Raw genomic sequence first — 13,811 nt, 5'->3', positions numbered from 1 at the left:
CTCGGAGCAAAGATGGATCATGTGAGTGGAACTGAGAGGTTTATGGAGCCGAGCTCCCGCGGCTGTAAATCACCCTGCCCTCCCGGGTATAAAGCGCCCGTCCAGCCCGCAGCGGGAGAGAGGACACCCTCGCCGCCCCCCGGCCCCGTGCTCAGCGCAGGCTCCCAGCCCAGCCAGGTGCGTGCCCGGCCAGAAGGCCCTCGGATTCGGGGAGGAGGGACCCTGGACGGCTTCCTTCTTTCCCGTCGAGCGCGAGAGGGGCAGGCTCCGGGTTTTCTCTTCCCCTTCCTCAGCGCTTTCTCCAGCACCCCCAGTCCCCACCGTCCGGGTTAGGAACTCCCTGGTCCCCAAATCAAGGGACAAGACGGGAGGAGGAGAGCCCTCGGGATTAACCTGCAGTCCTGTTCGCCCCTCCCCCACAGTGACCCCGCCAACCTCCTCCAGTCGCCCCGCCATGTCCGAGGAGCTGGCGCGGGGCCCCAAGGAGAGCCCCCCGGCGCCGCGGGCGGGTCCCCCCGAGGGGTGGAAGAAGGGCGGCCGCCTGCTGTCCGTGCTGCTGGCGGTGAACGTGCTGCTCCTCGCCTGCACGCTCGTCAGCGGCGGCGCCTTCAACAAGGTGGCGGTGTACGACACCGACGTGTTCGCGCTGCTCACCGCCATGATGCTGCTGGCCGCCCTCTGGATCCTCTTCTACCTCCTGCGCACGGCGCGCTGCCCCGACGCCGTCCCCTACCGGGACGCGCACGCCGGCCCCATCTGGCTCCGAGGTGCCAGGGGCGGTGGGGGTGGGAAGGTGGGGGGGGTGGGCACGGCGCGGGGCTGCAGGCTGGGGCTGCTGGAGAAATTGCAGAGCTGCACGTCGACGCAAGCCTCTGATGGAGAGCAGGAAACAGAAGGCAGCAGTAGCTGAAAGAGCTGACCTAAGGCCCTTCTTATCTATGCAGCCCCGAAGAAAGGGGCTCAATAGGACAGCCACCCATCCACCCCCTCAATCACACACTCATCCTCCCACCCACCCCATTCATCTATCCTTCCACCCAATCATCCCACCACTCCCCCATCCACCCACCCATCTAGCCACCCATCCTCAGCTCTGCAAGCCTTCTCTCCTGCCTGTCTAATCCACCACCACCATCCCGCCCTGATCCCCAGGTGGGCTGGTGCTGTTTGGGATCTGCACTCTTGTCATGGATGTCTTCAAGACCGGCTACTATTCCAGCTTCTTTGAGTGCCAATCAGCCATCAAGATCCTGCACCCTCTCATCCAAGCGGTGTTTGTCATTGTCCAGGTGGGTGAGAGGAATGTCCCTGAGTGTGAATGTCCCTTGGCAAGGGGTCAGGAGACCTGAGCTCCACTCTCCCTTCTACTCTGTGCAATTAAATAAACTGGGGATAGGACTGTAGTGGGGACCCTAGGAGCCCATACATGTGGAAGCACTCGGTAATGAAGAAATACCCAGATATGAGCTCCTACATAGGGCCCTGTGATTTTATTTCAATCTAAGCAGTGCCAATAGTTAACATATAGGAGGTGTGAATTGGGATAAAGGCCCTGTCCCCTAGAACCTGGCCTGTCCTCCTTGGGTGCCCATAGAGGGCATCAGTCCCAGCCCAGGGTCCTGCTGTGGACATGGCCAGTTTGGCCTTAGCCATGGTCCCTATGTTCTGTATTTGTTCAGGAAGTAGGGCATCCTGTAACTGGGATTTTTCAAACAAGTTTATTTTTTTTTTTTTGCTCATAAACAACCTTCTGATTAAGCTGAGGCAGGACGGGTCTTACATGGGACCAGAACAGACCCCAGCCCTGTATCATGACCAGAATGGCCACATGGGGTGATGCTCTCCCCGAAACACCACCCCTGCTGCCCAAGTTTCCACAATACAACACACGTATGGCTTTGGCATTTATGTAGTTTTAGTCTTTTACATTTTATGTGTTTGACGAATACTCAGGTAAAATGGAAATACAGATAGCCCACATCAACAAATCCCATGTCAGGGATTCAATAGCAGTCAGATGAAAGTAGGGACTTGCAGTGTGACGAAGGAAGAGGATGGGCAGAGGATGTTGTCAAAGGGACTCAGAAGTCTCCAGAGACTCATTTGACCTTGAGCAAGACCTGGCCTGAGGCTGGCCTTGCTCCCAGGAATAAATATAACCAGGTAGTCAAAATCTGCTTGACTCCCATCCCCTCCCCCTGAAAAACCCCCAAGACCAGAGAGTTTTTTTACAGATGACATTTTGCAAATCTTCAAAGAACCGAGAGCCACTATTTTATACAAACTGTACCATAGAATAGAAAAAGGAAATGCTCCCTGTCTTATTTTGTAAAGCTGAAATAAACTTGATCACTTAGTCTAAGGGCTCTTGGGGTAGAGAGAATGTAATACTGGGCATGGACGTGGGCACCCTGGAGTTCAGCCCATCTACAGAGTAAATGACCCTCATCACTCTCTCTCAAACAGACTTACTTTCTCTGGGTCTCCGCTAAAGACTGTATTCACGTCCACCTGGATCTGACCCGGTGAGAACCGCAGCTCCATGTCTGTGTCCAGCGTTCCAGTCACCTTGCATGACAGATGAGGGCTTTCCAACCTGTGGCGTGCGTCCTCTTTCTGCTCCCTGTGGGCTTTCGGCCGAGGTCTCCTTGCTTTGTCAGCCTGACTTCCACTTCCCTTTCCCCTGGGGGTGGGGGCATTGGTGGTCTGAGCCTCTGGGCAACCTGGGCCCTCTCTTGGGTGGGATCCTGGCCAGGCTAAGTGTTCCTTCCAAACTCAGCTACCCTGTTCACACAGGGGCCTGTCTGCTTTCTCATTTCTCAACACCATCCCTTATTATAGCTCATCAGGGATTCACTGGCCTCTTTGGCTCCCCCAACAGGTGTGGTCTCATGTTCACACTTACCACCAACCTGGCCATCTGGATGGCGGCTGTGGTGGATGAATCCGTGCACCATGCCCACTCCTACACCAGTTTTCAAAGCAATGGCAGCTACGCCCGCCTCGCCCCTGACCGTGAGTTCACTCTTAATCCTGGCCCTGTAGCTGCCAGGTCGTGGGCTGGGTGCTCTGTGGATTTGTAGAGTCAGACTCCCATGACCTCATGAGGGCATGGAGGCAAAGGTGAAAACCAGAGCCTCCTCTTGCTCCAGGCTGCACCTCTGAAGTGTAAGTGTAGGCATCCCAGGACAGGGAGTATCAAGGGACATCTCATCCTTGAGGGTGCAGCTGTGGCCCTATTATTCAGGTCTCCATTCCACCAAGGAGGGACCCTGCCTGCAGGAAGAAAGAGCAAGGGGGATCAAGCTGCAGAGACGGGAAGGGAGGCAGAGTGGTCCTGTAGCGGAAACATGGGATCAGGTGGGAGAGCCTGGGAAGGAGAAGGTGAGAAATAATCATCACATCACATGACTATAGTGACAATTTGCTGAGCTCTCTATGTCAGGCACTGTGCTAAGTGTCTTCAGCATTCAGTTTAACCCTCCCAACTTCCCTATGAGATGGGTACTACTAATATTCCCATTTTACAGATGCAGAAACTAAGGCATAGTGAGGTTAAGTAGCTTCTGCAAGGTAATAGAGCTTGAAATTGGAGCACTAGTGTTCAGATGCATTTTTGCTCTTAACCAATATTCTGTACTGAGGAAGAACAGTCCCCCAGTCCTAGTTCTCTGGACTTCTGTAGGGCCTCCCGCTAGCTGGAACCAGACTAGATGACTCAGACACATGCACACACACCCCAGGCACGGGAGGGTCCAGGAACAGGAAACATGGCCCCGGCCCTCAGGGAGACCCCAGTCCAGCAGGACTGATAAATGTCCAGCTTGCACATCCAGAGGACTCCGGAGGATGGTTAAAAGAAACCTGGGAGGTGGTCAACTTAACATAGTGGCCATGTGGGGGTGGGGAGAGGTCCGCTGGAGAGGTCCCTGCCCTGGGGTTGAAAGTCAGGTAATGTGCTTTAGCTCTGCCATTACGAGTCACTTTACCTCTCTGGCACATAGTAGGTGCTCAATAAATATCTGGGGGATGAATGAACATGCCAGGCCCTGTGAAGGTGTTTGGGATACAATGGTGAATATGGCAGACAGAGACCCTGCCCTTACAAAGGTCACATGCTAGGGGTGAGGTTCTCCAGGAAGATGGGAGGGCAGTCCAGCCCTGGGCCCCTCTCTCCACAGCGGAGCGTGCAGGCAGCCTGGTTGGAGGAGACCCCTGCCCCTGCAACACAGCTGTCTGCCAGATCTTCCAGCAGGGCTACTTCTACCTGTACCCCTTCAACATCGAGTACAGTCTCTTTGCTTCCACCATGCTCTACGTTATGTGGAAGAACGTGGGCAGGCTGCTGGCCTCTACCCACAGCCACGGCCACACCCCAGCCCAGGCTAGCCTCTTCCGGGAGACCTATTTTGCTGGCCCAGTCCTGGGCTTGATGCTCTTTGTGGTGGGACTGGCTGTCTTCATCATCTACGAGGTCCAAGTGAGTGGCGAGGGGGGCTGCACCCAGCAGGCCCTGGTCATCTACTACAGCTTCAACATCGTCTGTCTGGGGCTTATGACCTTGGTCAGCCTGAGCGGCTCAGTCATCTACCGTTTTGACCGCCGAGCCATGGACCACCATAAGAACCCCACGCGCACCCTGGACGTGGCCCTGCTGATGGGTGCCGCCCTGGGCCAGTATGCCATCTCCTACTATTCCATCGTGGCCGTGGTGGTGGGCACACCAAGGGACCTGTTGGGGGGGCTCAACCTAGCCCATGCTCTGCTCATGATTGCCCAGCACACCTTCCAGAATGTGTTCATCATTGAAAGCCTGCACCGGGGACCGCCTGGGGCCGAGATGCATGAAACCCCCCCCAAGGAGCCCTGCCAAGGCCTCACCTTTGCCAACATGGATGCCCTCCACACCTTGCCTGCCTGCCCACCCACCCCCAGGCTGGTTAGCCCCAGCCCAGCAGGCCCTCCGGAAACAGTGGCCATCCTCTTGGCCCCCAGGGGCCACTGGAGACGTCGGTGCCTAAAAGACATTTCTCTCTTTCTGCTGCTCTGCAATGTCATCGTGAGTAGCTGGGGGGAGACGGGGTGGCTTGGGGGTAAGAGGCTGAGGAAGGATGCTCCTGCAGATTCACTCACTGGCCTTCTCTGTCCTGCCTCTAGCCCCCTTGAGAATCTCAGGGCACACAGAGAGAATGAAATCCCAACGTTCTGGCCTCTAGGCAGTGATGGAGCTGGAGGGGTTGCAGGGAATGCTGAAATGCTGACATGGGGCAAGGCGGAGGTGGCAGGGAGCTGAGAGCCCATGTGGAAGGCAGGAGGGAGGGGCGGCAGGGACCCTCATCCTCTGGTGGGAGGTGTGACTGCTCCTGGGAACTTGTGACCTGCCTGCTTCTCAGAATAATTGGAGCAGCATCAGGAAGTAGCACAGACCAGCGTAAGTGTGAGCGATCTGTTAGAGTGCAGTGGCGAGCAGGCCGGGAAAGGGGGGCATCTCCAGCAGCCGCCCCCTCCCCAGTGATTCAGCAAAGCCAGCCATTAGGAGCAGCAGACTTCACCCAGTACAAATATACTGCTGTATGGAAACACTCCAGGGCAGAAACACTCGTAATGCAGGTGCACCCCGATAGAGAAACAGTCCTAGTGTAGCTGCAAACCCAATACAGAAATGCCTGCCTCAGTGTAGAAATAATCCCCAGGAGGGAAATCTCTAATGTAGAAACATGTACCCATGTGGGTACCTCCCAAATAGAAAAACAGCACTAATGAAGTTTCATTCAATATAAAAACAGCCCTCTTAGCTATAATCTCCAGTAGAAAAATATCCCTAATATAGAAATATTCTTAATGGGGGTATAAGTATCCCAATATAGAACATCCCCAGAGTGAGTTCTCCCCCATGAAATTCTACCCACATGAAATATACCCATAGCCCTAGCTGAGATGCTTTCTTAGTGAAGTCACACTGTGAAAATTGCCCATCCTACAGGTGACCTTCTGTGCAGTCGTGCTCCCCGTAGATACGATATGATCCTTTGTAGGAGCCTTCCAACAAAGCAAATTTCACTTTATTATTATTTTTTTATTTTTATTTTTTAAAGATGACCGGTAAGGGGATCTTAACCCTTGGCTTGGTGTTTTCAGCACCACGCTCAGCCAGTGAGCCAACCGGCCATCCCTATATAGGATCCGAACCCGTGGCCTTAGTGTTATCAGCACCGCACTCTCCTGAGTGAGCCACGGGCCGGCCTGCAAATTTCACTTAAAAAAAAAAAGTATGTGGTCACCAGTCTCTGACCCTGTACCAGTAGAAGCAATAAGGCTCAAAACCTCATCGTGTCTTGGGCCCACCCCCTGGCATGACCCTGCCCCCTCCCACGGCCCCCCCCCCCCCCTCCACGCAGGCCTGGCTTGTGGGGAGGCTGTTCTTGCTGCAGGTATCTGAGCCTGAATCACCTCAACAGCAGCAGCTCCATCCCCATCTCTTCATTTTATAGGACAGACACAGGCTCAGAGGAGGGCTGTGACTTGCCCAAGGACGCAAATAATTGGGAGTAGGGGTGGAGCTAGCCTAGAAGCCTTCTTCTTTGCCTCCTATCTCAAGTGCCCCACGTGTGAACCGTCTGAGCTCATAGCATGAGATGAAGCAGGATTCCACTTCAACCTCCTCCCAGCTCTGGGAAGAAGGAAGGGGGAAGGGGGCAGGGATGGAGCTGGAGACCAGAACTCATGGAGGGCAGGGGTGGGGTAGCCTCTGGCAGGACCCTGAAACCCCTGCGCTGGGTCTGTCTGCTTCTACCATCACCAGCGCTGAGACCTCATCTCCCCAGGAGAGAGCTGCTGATTGAGCTGTTTGTACCTCCTCATCTATGAGACCTCTTCTCCCCTATGCCCTCCCATGGGTAGGCCCCGCTAAGATTCAGGGACAGGTGATCACGGGTGGTCCCCTAACCTGGGAATGGCAAGTTCAGTTGGGCACACTCCTTAGAGGGTACCAGACCCTGTTTAGGATGCCAGAGGTCCCCACTCAGTGACATTCAATCCCCCAAACTAGAAGGCTGGGATCCCCATGCTCTCACAGCCCAGCAAAACCCACAGAAACGACCCACAGGCTCCAGGCCGGCTCCTGACACGCCCCTCTGTCCACACAGCTGTGGATCATACCTGCCTTCGGGGCTCGCCCTCACTTCAGCAACGCCGTGGAGGTGGACTTCTATGGCTACTCCCTCTGGGCAGCCATTGTCAACATCTGCCTGCCTTTCGGCATCTTCTACCGCATGCACGCGGTCTCCAGCCTGCTGGAGGTCTACGTGCTGTCCTGAAGCCCCCAACAGAGACATGCGGGGGTTGCTGCCCAGCCTGTGTGCCCACTCAGAGCCCCTCCGGGAATGATCCAGGCTGGCAGTCACAGCTCCATGTCATCACCCATTTTCCACTGGCCCCAGAGTGGAATTTCCACAAAAGTTATTTTTCCAGGGTGAGTTTTTAAATCACAATCAGGACATGCCCATCCACCACAGCATGACCCCTAGGGCAAGTGGTGACTGGGGCAGGGAGAGGGAGACCCCTCCCTGCAGCATTTCTAGGACCAGGCAACATCTGGAAGTGCCAGCTCTGGCTCCATCCCTCCTCCCTGCCCATCTGGCAGTCTGGTCAGTGTGCTGCCTGGAGCTGGGAACAATAAACTCGTGATTCGCCCAACCCTTGTCCTCCACTTCTTGTCTCAGCCGCCCCATCTGAGATGGTCACAGGAGAGGTACTTGGGGGTCAGAGCTGGAAGGGATCCTGGAGATTTTCAGGTCTTAAGCTTTTTTTTTTTTTTTTTAAAAGATGACCGGTAAGGGGATCTTAACCCTTGACTTGGTGTTGTCAGCACCACGCTCAGCCAGTGAGCTAACCGGCCATCCCTATATAGGATCCGAACCCGGGGCCTTGGTGTTATCAGCCCCACCCTCTCCCGAGTGAGCCACGGGCCGGCCCTCAGGTCTTAAGCTTTTTTTTTTTTTTTAAAAAATGACCGGTAAGGGGATCTTAACCCTTGCCTTGGTGTTGTCAGCACCACGCTCAGCCAGTGAGCTAACCGGCCATCCCTATATAGGATCCGAACCCGGGGCCTTGGTGTTATCAGCCCCACCCTCTCCCGAGTGAGCCACGGGCCGGCCCTCAGGTCTTAAGCTTTTTTTTTTTTTTTAAAAAATGACCGGTAAGGGGATCTTAACCCTTGCCTTGGTGTTGTCAGCACCACGCTCAGCCAGTGAGCTAACCGGCCATCCCTATATAGGATCCGAACCCGGGGCCTTGGTGTTATCAGCACCACACTCTCCCGAGTGAGCCACGGGCCGGCCCTCAGGTCTTAAGCTTTTCAGTGGGCGAGCCAAGTCTGAGTTCGGACTACTTAAAAAGTGAGTAAGTGGGCGGCTGGGAGGGGCTGAGTGGAGTTCCCAGGCTGTCACCTTCCTCTTCCCTTATCTCCAGGTGACATGCACATATGCGTATACTCATATTTTTTATGAGTTCCATGATACAAGAAAGGTTAGGAGGGCCTGACCTAGCCTAACCCCCACAATTACATTTACAGAGAAGGAAACCAAGGCCCAGAGAAGTAAAGTGACCTGCCCAAAGTCCCACAGCTATGGAAAGCCAGACCCTTTCTACTAAGAATAATAATTTTCAAGCTTTGTTTCAAGCAACAGCTTTTTTTACCCTCAAATAAAATATTTCAGGAACCCAAGTTTCTAACATCGATATAAACAGGGCAGTTCTAGTTTAAGAGGAGTGGAGCCACTTAGAGCCTCCCTGCCTGGGCTCCCCTTGCCCACTCTTTGTTGGGGGGTCCCTGAGGGGCCTCTCCAAAGCCCAAGGGTTTCTCTGCTACAAAAGTTGTAGAGGTGGACTTAGGAGGGAGAGAGACAGAAGGTTAGACAGGTCAGAGAGACTGGAAAAGAGGCGACACGGCTGGAAGAGCAGGAATAGCTGGTGGCCAGCCAGAGGCAGGGGAAAGGGGAAGCGCTAGGGTGGGACTGGGGTGGGGACAAGGGTGGAAGCAGATGGCATTCTGGAGGGGAGTGTAGGAACAGAAGCACCTGAAGCATAGGGGACTATATAGGGGAGCATAGTAGCACCCGGAGCATGGAGGAAGGTGTGCCTGGACCCCAGCAGAATGAGGTGGGTGGGTTTCAGAGGCTGGGGGGCGGAGCTGCTTCCTCCCCTACCTCGTGGCTCTGACCAGGTCTCTTCTGCCCCAAGTTCACATCTGACTTAAGAGAGAGAGAGGGTCCTGCGCGGGCGAGTGCTAGGAAGGGTGCAGGAAAAGGCGACCCTAGGCCTGGGAGGTGGGGATCCATTCCCAGTGTGGCCGCCAGACAAAATGTGGCCTGAACTCCGCAAGCCCTTTACTGGGGACCTAAGGACGTCGTACCCAGTCCCCGCGCTGGGCCCCCCGTCTGTCCCCGACCCTGGGGCCCCCGCGCCTGCACCGCCTCCGGCCCCGCCCACCCGTCCAGCCGCCTCGCAATTGGCGGCACCGTCTGGACCGAGCCCTTGGAGGGGTAATTAACGAGGGATTAATGAGATTTCCAAAGTCAACAGAAAAATCGATGGGCCGCGGAGCCTGAGCGGTGGCTGCGCAGTCCCGCAGGGGGAGGGCGTCGGGGGCACCGGTCGGGGCGCAGGAGCCCACGGTCCGTGGTTAGCTGGCGGGATGCCTGCCCAGACCTCAGGTAAGGCTCCCCGGAGTTCGAGCCGCAGCTAGGGCCGGGAGTGCCCTCGGGCCGCCGGTGACATTCCGGGAAAGGCCACCCCCGACACCCACGCACACTCCACCACAAAGCGGGGGTCAGGAGCTAGGGGCTGCGGAAATTGGGGTGGGAAGGCGGGGTGACTGGGGAAGGTCGACTCCTTTAGAGCCTAGGCTGGCCTCTCTCTGCCCCCGACACCACCCCGGCTCTGCTCGCCGCCGCCTCTCCGCAGATGGGGGGCGCACAGAGGTCAGCAGGGCGCGCTCCTCCCGGGCCGGTCGGGTCGTGGAGCAGCCAGCAGGGCCGCGAGGCCGGGAAGCGGGGAGAAACCCAGACGGCTGGTTAAAGGGGTGTGGGGTCGGGGCTGCCTGGACGCGCGGTCGGGGGCACGCACGCGGCGGCTGTCCCCCGCCCTGCAGTCCTAAGGTGACTCTGGAGGAAACCTCGAGGCTGCCCGGCCCACGCTCAGCAGCCTTCTCCGGAGCGGCCCGTGCGCTCCTGGCCCGGCGCCGCGCCCCGACGGCTCCGCAGTTTTCACCACCCGCCTCTAACCACGATCCACAAACCAGTTTGGTGTCCGGGCCCTCCCTCGGACCGGCGTCGCGCCGAGGGGAGTGACAGGGGATGATGGACTCCTCCTTGTCAGTTCCAGGAGCCTTTGCCCACGCCGTCTTCCCGAGACCCCGAAGTGCCCGCTCCCACATCCTTCCCAGCAGTGAACCAAATTCACCCCTTTGGAGGGTTCGGGCCCTGGGAATGGGAGGCGAGGGAGATTGTCAGGTCGAGTAGGCCAGAGGGAGAGTACCTAGAACCTCATCCCCCAGTGTCCCCTCTAGGTCTGCAGTGCCAGTAAAAAAACCCCGTGAAATTCACCAGTAATCCTGACCTGACCCTTCCGGCCTTCCCAGGACTTCAAAAGAACTGGAAGGAAATGCACAGGCAGCTAACACTGAGAGCTTTCCGTGTGCCAGACACTCTTCTGCAAGCACTTGCATGTATTAAATCATTTGATTCTGACAAAACCCCTAGGACGTAGGTATTACGAATTAATTCCTTCATCTATTCGTTCAAGAAATCTTTATCGAGCATCTACTATGCACCAGGAACTGTTCCATAGTTGTATTTCCATTTTACATATGAGGACACTGAGGCACAGAGAGTCTAGGTAGCTTGTCCAAGGTCACAGAGGCAGTAAGTGCCAGAGTCTGGGTTCTTAACCACTAGACTATCCTGCCTGGGCGTGGAGGGTACGGGTTCTGGGGACATCAAGGTGGGGCAGTCAGGGTTGGGAGAAAAGTAGCCGGGAGGCATCCCTGTAAGCCTCAGCCTTGCTCAACCTGGGTGGGGGGCCTGGGAGGAAAAGGTAAAGATCGGCTGGAAAGTCTCTGCTGGGCCAGGATGGAAAGGGTTTGATGGGAAGGGTCTCAGTCCACGGCTCTGGTGCTGAAAGCTCCCCAGAAACTGCCAGAGTCAGTGGGCAAACGCTGGGAGTGCGATGCCTGTGGTAGGTTTGGGGGGTTGGAGTTAAGCAGAGCCTGATCTCCACCCTGGAGGAATTCCTGGCCCTGAAGGGAGCCAGCCATACCCACAGCATCTGGACAGTGAACACTCTCAACAGAGAGGAGCAGGCCCAGCAAATTAGCCACCAGCACACTTAGGCAGAGGGGGAAGACTCCCCATGTGGGTGGTGAGGATGGGCAAGAGCCACTGGTGTGGCAGAAGAAACAGCAGGCCCTAAGAGGGATGGCAGGAGGTGGAGACCACAGGAGAAACACGGAGCCCTCCACCTGGGTCTGGGTGGACGTGTGGGGCAGATGCCCGGAGTGTGTCAAGGGGGCTGGACAGGGAAGGGACAGAACTTGAGCAGGGATGACAGGGTGGACTGGAAAAGGGGAGAAAATCATTTGTAAAATCTTGAAAAGAGGTCCAAGTGTTGGTACCCCGTGTGCCCCAGAAGAGAACAGCAGAAGGTATAAATATTGAGCAGGTTGCACATGGGAGATCAGGAGCCCAGAGAGGCTGCATCTTTGAGCCCGATGTGGTGAGGATCTTCTGGTTGTTGCATGGGGAAAAGTCTGAAGCTTCTAAAGCTCAGGGTCAGGTCTTGAGGGAGAGACAAAGCAAAGCAGAGCAGATCAAAACAGAGTCCCTCATGATGGGTGAGGGGCCAGCAATCAGCATGAAGTGTGGGGAGAGCACTGAGGGGGAGCACCGAGAGGCAGCACCTCACTCAGCCATGGCTTGTGGGCCAGGGAAGGCCACATAGAGGGGGTGGGCTCTCTGCTGAGTCCTGAAGGACAAGCTGGAGTCAGCCAAGGGGCAGGAGGGGTGGGCATCACAGGCAAAGGGAGGGGCATGGGCAAAGATGGGGCATTCTAGGAACTGCAGCAGGGTGGCACAGCCCACGGGAAGGGGAGTGGAGCCTGAAAACAATGCTGAAGAGGTAAGTTGAAGACAGACCAGGAAGCAGCAGCAGCTACCCTGCCTTGAGCCCTGTGTGCACCAGGCCCATACTAAACATACACTGTCTCATTTCATTTTGAAAGGCTGTGCAGGCTGTGCTGGGTAGTTTGGACTTTATACTGAGGGCAATTGGCTGCCTTTGCAGGGCTCTCAGTAGGGGAGAGGCACTGTAGGAGGGAGACCAGTCCAGGAGAGAGGAGGGGGGCTCCAGACTAGGGTAGTAATCGGGGTCAATAAAAATCTAAGTGCAATTGTGAGCTGGAACAAACAAGCTTGAGGCCAGAGGGGATGCCAGGGGAAAGGGAAGAGGCGAGGAGGACGCCCAGTTCTCTGCTAGGAGAAGCGAAGATGGAGATTCCATTCTGAGAGAGTGAACACTAGGAAGCAGGAGAATGGGGGTGGTGAGCACTTAGAACCCTGAGCCCAGAGCACAAGAGCAGTGGTGGGACTGGGGAAGAGTGCCTGGGTGGCCAGGGGTCTCAAGGGAGCCTCCCTGCCCAGAGAGCACCCAGAAACAGCTGAGCCATCCCACTGGGGAGGAGGAGCACCCAAAGGGGTCCAAAGTATATATGCTGGACTTGGAGCTGAAGATATTGGGTGGCCTACGACCTGGTCCGAGCAAGTGGTGACAAAGTGGTTACCCTGAGTGACAGCTTGGGGGAGGTGAGAAGGTGACAGGAGACATTCAGGGAAAGAGAAGGGTCCAGACTAGTGTTCCCATTGCATGCTGGGCACTCATGGGACATCTGGGAGTGGGGTGAGGGGTGCAGGTGGAAGTCATTTAGTCAAAGTCCCTTAAGGGCATGCCATTTGTGCTGAACCCCACCTGTCCCATGATCTTGGAAAACAGTGCAAATCAATCCCAGAACTTTTGCCCAAAACCTTAAATGCTATAAAATGAATAATCATTGCATAAGTAATGTGTTAATTTTTTTTCAAAGCTACAGCATTAAAGCTGAAGAAAAGTCTACCCACTTCCGATCCTAGTACCCTCATCCCTTTCCCAGGAGATTCCTATTGTGAACCTAGAGGGTGTCTTCTAGTCTTTTTTAAAGTAATTTTATATACACCCATATTACCCATAATAGATTATTGTTTTAGATCACAGCATTCTCTCTCACCAAGCCCAGACTCAGCCTCAGGATCCTTCTCAACACAACTCTCTAGGCAATTATCATCCATCTCATCAGAATCAGAATAAGAGAGGACACCTACTTGTCCTCCCTGATCTCAGGAGTGAGAGTCCTCCCAGAAGTCAGCAGGACAGGGCACAAGCTGCCTTTGTTGGTAAAAAGTCACAGCCCTGGAAACTGCACAGTGGCTGGCACTATGCAGATGCCCCTGGCTCCCTTGACAAACATTATTATCCCACCTTAGGACCAGGCACTGAGTCAGGAAGGGAGGTGACCCAGCTGAGGGTGAGGTGGGACAGGTGGCCCTCTAGCCAGTCAAAATAATTCCTCGTGTTTATGTGCAGCACAACACATTTCTGTATCTCCTGGCCCATGTGAACCCCCTCAGGTGCTGTAAGATAAACTGGGCAGCTGCCATTATTTCCGATGCCTTGACCAGAGGTCACATAGCTCGCCCCAGGTCACACAGCGGTTAGGCGCAGGG

At 55.5% G+C, this 13,811-nt stretch overlaps 1 protein-coding gene across 1 annotated transcript; it reads left to right on the top strand.

Moving 5' to 3' along the window:
- Window positions 1-7,316, top strand: OTOP2 (otopetrin 2). The gene is made up of 7 exons (XM_008593566.1): window positions 1-177; window positions 423-767; window positions 1,153-1,289; window positions 2,467-2,525; window positions 2,882-3,015; window positions 4,182-5,059; window positions 7,146-7,316. The coding sequence occupies exons 2-7, from the start codon at window positions 455-457 to the stop codon at window positions 7,314-7,316; spliced, it is 1,692 nt and encodes a 563-aa protein (XP_008591788.1). The 5' UTR covers window positions 1-177; window positions 423-454.
- The last annotated feature ends 6,495 nt before the right edge of the window (window positions 7,317-13,811 follow it).

This window comes from Galeopterus variegatus, unplaced genomic scaffold (genome assembly GCF_000696425.1).
Source record: "Galeopterus variegatus unplaced genomic scaffold, G_variegatus-3.0.2 Scaffold9342, whole genome shotgun sequence".
NCBI lineage: Eukaryota > Metazoa > Chordata > Mammalia > Dermoptera > Cynocephalidae > Galeopterus > Galeopterus variegatus.
This window is presented reverse-complemented; position numbering and strand designations above follow the sequence as displayed.

Excerpts from the sequence above, each read along its gene's own strand:
- OTOP2 (XM_008593566.1), top strand. The coding sequence starts at position 455 with ATGTCCGAGGAGCTGGCGCGGGGCCCCAAGGAGAGCCCCCCGGCGCCG. Across the intron at positions 2,526-2,881 it reads GTCCACCTGGATCTGACCCG|GTGTGGTCTCATGTTCACAC; the intron begins GTGAGAACCGCA and ends CTCCCCCAACAG. Across the intron at positions 3,016-4,181 it reads CGCCCGCCTCGCCCCTGACC|CGGAGCGTGCAGGCAGCCTG; the intron begins GTGAGTTCACTC and ends CTCTCTCCACAG.